We start from the raw sequence: 6,730 nt of genomic DNA, 5'->3' as shown, positions 1-6,730 counted from the left end.
AAGCAAGTTATAAAAGGCAGAATAATACTTTACAAACATTAAGTTTAAAACATCACAACTCACTGCCATCTCACCTCCTCTCCGATGATTGGAAAACTTGCCCAGGTTTGGGAAAAGCTAGCCAGCTTAGTCAAAGCTGCTGCATACCACCTGCCCACCCCTCTACCACAAGGCAGAAAGGGTGGGCAGGGGAACACAGCTCAGCATTTATTTTTGGACCCAGCTCACTAAAAATACCCGAGCCTTCCTGTTTGATCACTCTCCCTTTTGACCTGAATGGATCGCGGGGCCGGCGGCCCGCCCCACCCTCTGCCCATTGTCCTTTAAAGGAGAAGGGCGTGGGGACGGATTCCTGCCGCTCAGGGACAGATGTGCGCCGCCCGGGCAGGCAGGGGCCGCGGCCCCACTGACGTAAGGGCAGCGCTCACTCAGCTGCAGCCTCCCGGCCGGGCCCAGACCAACCGAAGGGAGGGGGGAGCCGCGCGCTGGGATTGGCTGGCCAAGCGCGAGCGCCCGCGCCGATTGGCTGGCGAGGTTTTAGAGGGAGTCCCGCTCTCCAATTAAAGGGCCCCGCCGCGCCGGGCTGCGAGCAGAGCTCGCCCTGGGCCAGCGATCCTGGCCATTCAGCCACCACTGTCCCCGCTGCGCGCCCTCGCGCCTCTGCCTGAGAAGCCAGGCGCTGTTTGTCCACCCCAGAAGAGGATGGCAAAGGTGGCCATGGACCTCAACCCAGGAGTTCAGAAGGTGAGCTGCGATCTGTCTGTACTTACCCAGATTCTTTCTTTCCCCGTTTCCCTCTCCTCTGTGTTTGAGGCGGCTTACCTAGAAGTAAGGAGAAGGAAATTCATTAAATTCCGAGACTTAACAGAAAATAGAAAAGCTGGGAATACATGTTTCAGCTAACAGGCACACCCCCCCAAATTTTACTCTTAAAGGCCGTCGTGTAAAGTTTTTGCCAAGGATCTTAGTTCTCTGATGATGCTAATTAAAATTTAAATAAGGTAAAACTTTTTCTGAAATGGTAATTCTCTGGTCTGTAGTGGGGGGGAAAGACCCTTCCTTCCCCCTCCTGTGATTGAGGTGAAGGTTTGGGGAGGGGGTTATATATACTCACAAGGAATCTCCCTTTTTGCTGTCATCCTAGCGTTTTGTGTTTTTCAGAGACACACACACACACACACACACACACCAGTTTCTTTAGTTGGTGATATTGGCAGTGGCAGCAATTCCAGCACAGGGGAACTAATTTCTGTCCCCAGGGTCTGCACGTTTCCCTTTCAAGAAGGGCTGGCCGGGAGCCCAGAAGGTCACGGGTGAATTACTGCCTGAGGGGCCTGCAGCTGTGCCCTAGCTCCAACCACCGCCAGTTACGGGTACCTGCAGGCAGTTGGGAGGGGGCACCTGCAGGCAGTTGGGAGGGGGCACAGGCCGGAGGCTTAGAGGACCTGTGAGCTGGAAGGAAGCCGAGAGACAGCCTAGACCAGTGGAGAAGCTGAGGCCCAGCGTCACAGAGAGTTGCTCCCAGCAGGCAGCAAAGCCTAAGGAAAACCTTTGGCATCGAAACCCCAGCCCTGCCACCTTTTAGCTGCATCACAATAACCGAGTCCCTTTTCTGAGCCTCAGTTCCCTTGTTTCCCATGGAGGGATGATAGGTCCCACCTCCCTCACAGAAGCAGTAACAGCGATGGTACCCTGTAGGGTCATCTCCCAAAGAGAACTTGGTCTTACAGGGCAAATTCCTCTTTAGACATTTGCCGTTACCAGAGGCGTGGGGGGCGGGGGGGATGGAGGGGGGGTGCAGGAGTAGAATGAGAAGGGAAAAAAAAAAAAAAACCTATGTCAGAATCAAGATGCAAGCCAGCCACTTAGAGGTGCAGGATTCACGCATCTGATTTACAGCTACGCCACTGCATGGCTGGCCTGCCCCAGACTCGCATACAGAGCAGTGCATCAGACCCTTCTGAATGTGTACACCAGGGCAGACTTCATCAGGGCATCTCTCTGGAATGTACCTGCCCCCATTGCATTTGCCAGACTATGTGCAGAATCCAGTCATTTCTCCTCCTTTGGAATTCTCACCGCATGTTAGACCTTGGTAAGATACCCGGTAATTTCTACCTCCAGTGAGTCAGGCGCGCACTGCTCTCACTTCTCTACCCACCTTTGTAAACTCCTGGAGGACAAACCTTTCTCGCTCATCTCTGTCCTGATGCAGCACGCCACGCACAGCAGGACTCGATCAACTACAAGTGAACGGGCTAAGACCATGGTGTTCTCGGACAGTACAATTTGTGCGTTACTGTTTTCTAACTTGTGGCGGCAACCGGGATATTTGTGTGTCTGAACTCCCTCCCCAAATTCAGCCAAGGTAAAAGAGTTCAGAGCTAAAGGGGCAGCGTCTCACTGTCCACTGGAAAATCACATGGTTCGCGGTGGTTTTACTACAAGCTAGTGGACGGTGAGTGGGTGAAGGGAAACAGGATACACGGAACACCCCTCCTCAGCACAAGCCCCGGCCACCACTCGGAGGAAGGCTTGCTTTTACTTTCCTTTGCATGGGAGCGTGTGATTATCCGGATTAGAGGTGGAACACAGTCTCCGACCTGTCACCCTCTAGTGCCAACTTCCTTGGCCTGCAAAGCGTTTATTTTCCGTTTAGATCCAATTACAGGCTTAGCGGAAGAATGTGGTGGGTAGAGATGAAAGGGTGGGGATTTTTACCCTTTGGGACTGTGACAGAGGAGGATGACCACTTGGTTGATTAACCCATGTCATCAACTCAGAAAGTCAAGAAAAGGGAAGGGAATGGGGGGAAAGCTCCACTTGCTTTTGTAAAAGCTTGTACTTCCTGAGCTGTACAGCGGTGATTAAACACTGGGTCACGTCAACAGCCTGCTGTACAACTTTTATTGCATAATTTACTTTCAAAATCTGCAACAGCGGGGGGGTTTGCTAACATTTGGCTTCAGGAGGCATAATCACACTTAGGCATTCTGAAACAATTTCATAGCCCCTGAGAGCTTCAAGGGACCTATTTACAAAATGAGAAATGACTTCAGATGGGCTACAAGCTGACTCCACTGCCCTGCCCCCAAAGGGATGGGTGCTGCAGGGAATCCCTAGCAGCTGGAAAGTCAGAAAAAAAATCTTCAAGAGACAGAACATAAAATCCCAAACCTGGAGTAGGCTTTGAGACCATCTGTCCAATTCCGGGCAGACAGGGGGACTGGCCGTGGGTCACATCCATAGTTCGTGGCAGGGCGTAGAAATAGTTCCCTACGCCCTCTCATCTGTGCTGAGTCGAATGCTCCCGTTGGCGGCTCTTGAGTCATAATTTGTTTTTCAACTGGGAAAGAGGTTTCCTAGCATGGAGAGTTTCCCTGAGAATCAGAAACTAGCCACCATGCCCTGGTAACAAAAAGCCTGGAAGGCCAAATGCCATTTCTCTTGGTGGAATCAACCACCACTGTGGATGTGTTCTTCTCTTGTTTATTAAGCGGTTAGTATTCTTGTAACCAGATCTGGGTTCAAATCCCAGCTCCACCACTTACTAGCTGTGTGCTCTCGGGTAAGCTTCTGAGTCTGCGTCCTCATCTGAAAATTGGGAGACACTAAAAGCATCTCCCTCCCAAGGGGTCCGTGATCATGAAATGAGCTGATGCGTACAAAGGACTCAGCACATGAGCGCAAATAGATTTAGCCATTGTTACTGTCGGTGGTTGTGTATTTCAGTGGGTGTGTGATTGCTGAAAGGAGTCTTCTGGGGAATGAAGGACGTGCTCTTTTTTCTTCAGCTGACTGGCCCATCTGAGGAGTAACTAATTTTCATTCGGCTGAGCGAAAGCCAGCTGCTCAGCCTTGATAACCTACAGCAATGACCAATGACCTTGTCTTCATTCTAGCCCAAGAGATACAAAATCTGCTTACATAACAGAGATCACCAGTCACTGAGCATTTCACTCTGGAGTGCTGGAATGGTAGGCCTGGAAGCAGACACAGAGCTCTTTTCACTTTATAGATTAGGAAACTGAGACCCAGACAGGTCAAGCCCCTTCTCTGAGATTGCTAAGAAGGTGGGCCAGGGCCCATTAGGCTCTGTAAGAATACAGACCCCTTGGCTGCCAAAGAGCCATTTGCAGGAGTTTGGAAAGGACTAGAACTAAAAGATCAGAGAGCATGTTCACTGCTGACTGTGAGTGGACCGGCTCCGGAGGGTTCTATCTCTCACCCCTCAGCACCATGTCAGAGGAGCATGAAAGAATGGTTCATCCTAGTGCATTGCCAGGTTCAGCTGGGCGTCCCCCTCCACGCTTCTCCACATCACGTCCCTCCTGGCTTTCCTGTCCTCCAGCTCTGCCCTCCCCTCCATAATTCAGCCCTTCCTGCTTTCACCTCCAGTTCCTGCCGCGTGCAAAACTGCTGGCACACTGCCTGGGCAAGCCGATCCAACATCAACACGGCTCCTCGAGAATTGTCCTTGGCTTCCTCCATCTTAGAAATATATTAAGCTGTCACTTAAAGACTTTAATAGCCAAGCCATTGGATACATGCCCATAGGTGTATAAGCAACTTGGCCCAAAGAGAGCCATATAAAAAAAAAAAAAAAGAAAGAAAGAGAAAGAAAGAAAGAGAGAGAGAGAGAGAATGAGGAGAGAGAGAAAGAAGGAAAGAAAGAAAGAAGGAAAGAAAGAAAGAAAGAAAGAAAGAAAGAAAGAAAAGAAAGGAAAGAAAGGAAAGAAAGGAAAGAAAGGAAAGAAAGGAAAGAAAGAAAGAAATTATCCAAGTCCTTCTTAAAGATCTCCCCAAACATATGCTGAAGCCACTGCTTGTAAGCTGCAGAGGCTTGTCATGTTGTGCAGACACGTCCGAATATATGGGGTTGCAGTTGACAGTTGACTTTCACCAATGCATCCACCCCCTGAGGTGGTGGAAGGCAGGGAAAGGTACCTCACAGATCATGTCTTGGCTTTATTCTAAGCCATCTCAGCTCCAAGGCCTTCTCCCGGCCCAGGGCTTACCAACAGTTCTACAGGCAGGACAGGGGAAAAATGACTTTGGTATTCCCCTCTGGATCCCGTGGTATCCCTTACGGATCTTCCCGTAGTTTGATCTTCTCTCCATGTTAACTGACTAAAGGTGATGAGGGAGAAAAAGAATGGGCTAGATTCAGCAAAGGCCTGGGGACCAGGAAGGAGGGACAGGTGCACAGACTCACATGTGCATCTTCCTTTCCCATCTCCGCTCCTGCTACTTACGGTGAGGGTAAGTCAGGAGCAGAGAACTCAGGGAATAGTTCCTCCTGTAACACCCCCCCCCCCCCCGACTAGGGTTAACTGGGCTCCACAAGAGGTATTCCATTTGACTGTGGCAAGGAGAATCTTTCCTTCCAACTTGCACATTCAAAATAGTGTCTGTATAATAAAGTGGAAATCTGTCCTGATAAGCACAGACCCTGGGAGTTCTTATCTCCCCAGTGTCCATCCGACACCATTTAAATATGTATCATAAGAGAAGTTTCCTGGCTGGGTCGGGGGTCGAGTCATTACAGTAACCGCAAGCACTTACCGGTGACTTTGGGTAGGTCACTTTCCCTAGGAAGTGGCCGACCTTGAATGAGAACTGGGCTTCGTTCCCCCTGCAGTCCGCTGACCTCTCCGGGATACCACAGTGTCTCCCAAATAGCACATGATTATGGGAAAACAGGACTAAAACTCAGTTCCACTGAAAGCAGAATTGGGGAACAGCTTTTCGGGACCTCCAGAAAGAAGAGACAGCTGCTGCTCTCTAAGTGGCTTTGTTTGGAAGTATCCCCCTCTTCCCTTTCATTTGCTAATAGGAAGAGGATCTGGCTGGCAGCTGCCATGACTCCACCAGATACAGGGCCACCAGCTACTTGTACAGGAGACCCTCAAGATCGAACTATTTCCTTAACGCAACATTGGGGCTATCGTGAACCCAACATTGGGGCTATCGTGAACCCATTCTGGGAGCTGAGCACATATCCATGGCACAGATCTGCAGATGCTCCAGAAATGCTGTCTAGATAGCTTTTCTAGAAAGAGTAAAACAAGAAGTCAGGTCTCCTATGTGGGCCAAGACTCTCTTAGTGGCAGAAACTTGTATTTCGTATCAAGCCTAAATATTTGATGTGGAAATCCAGTTGCTCGCTGTCTGCTCTTTTATATGAGAAGCGTTTACATGTTTTCTCAGAAAGGATGTGCTGGTCTTACTTTCATCATCCATTTGGGCTCTTGTCCCCTAAGGATCTGCAGGAAGACTCATCTGTTCTCTGTTAGGATGGACAAGTTTGGGGAAAGGCACAAGAAAGGAAGGAAAGATGTCTTTTGAGTACACTCGGGATGCTTGATGTCTTCGCACATCCTATCTCTCTTCGCCTTTAGGACTACTGTGCAAAAATATTAATATCCTTTTTACACATGAGTGAATGAATGCTAAGAGTTTAAATGACTTGCCTAAGATCATATGATGACAAGTTAAGAACTCATACCCGGTCTTCTCTGATTCCAAAACTGAAGCTCTTTCCACTACAGGAGGAAACCAGAGGCTTTCATCAGAAGCAGAAATCTGGTGAAGGACTAGGATTATTACTACAGGCTTCACACAGAGATCAAGGTCTTCCTACACACTGATAGTGTGATTCAGGAATGGCCCAGCATTTGCCAAAGGTTACCAGGCATCTGTGCCTCTCTGCTATTTCTCGGCCACGACC

The 6,730-nt window shown here is 49.5% G+C and overlaps 1 protein-coding gene across 1 annotated transcript in view; it reads left to right on the top strand.

Moving 5' to 3' along the window:
• Nucleotides 1-597: 597 nt before the first annotated feature.
• Nucleotides 598-6,730, top strand: part of LMCD1 (LIM and cysteine rich domains 1) — a 57,759-nt gene continuing 51,626 nt past the window's right edge. Inside the window, exon 1 of the mRNA XM_065885112.1 lies at nucleotides 598-744. Coding sequence (XP_065741184.1) covers nucleotides 703-744 — 42 coding nt within the window. The 5' untranslated portion in view covers nucleotides 598-702. The remainder of the gene's footprint in view (nucleotides 745-6,730) is intronic.

The sequence above is a fragment of the Phocoena phocoena genome, chromosome 10 (assembly GCF_963924675.1).
Source record: "Phocoena phocoena chromosome 10, mPhoPho1.1, whole genome shotgun sequence".
Classification (NCBI taxonomy): domain Eukaryota; kingdom Metazoa; phylum Chordata; class Mammalia; order Artiodactyla; family Phocoenidae; genus Phocoena; species Phocoena phocoena.
The sequence above is the reverse complement of the archived record's forward strand: the minus strand, read 5'-3'. Positions and strand labels throughout refer to the sequence as shown.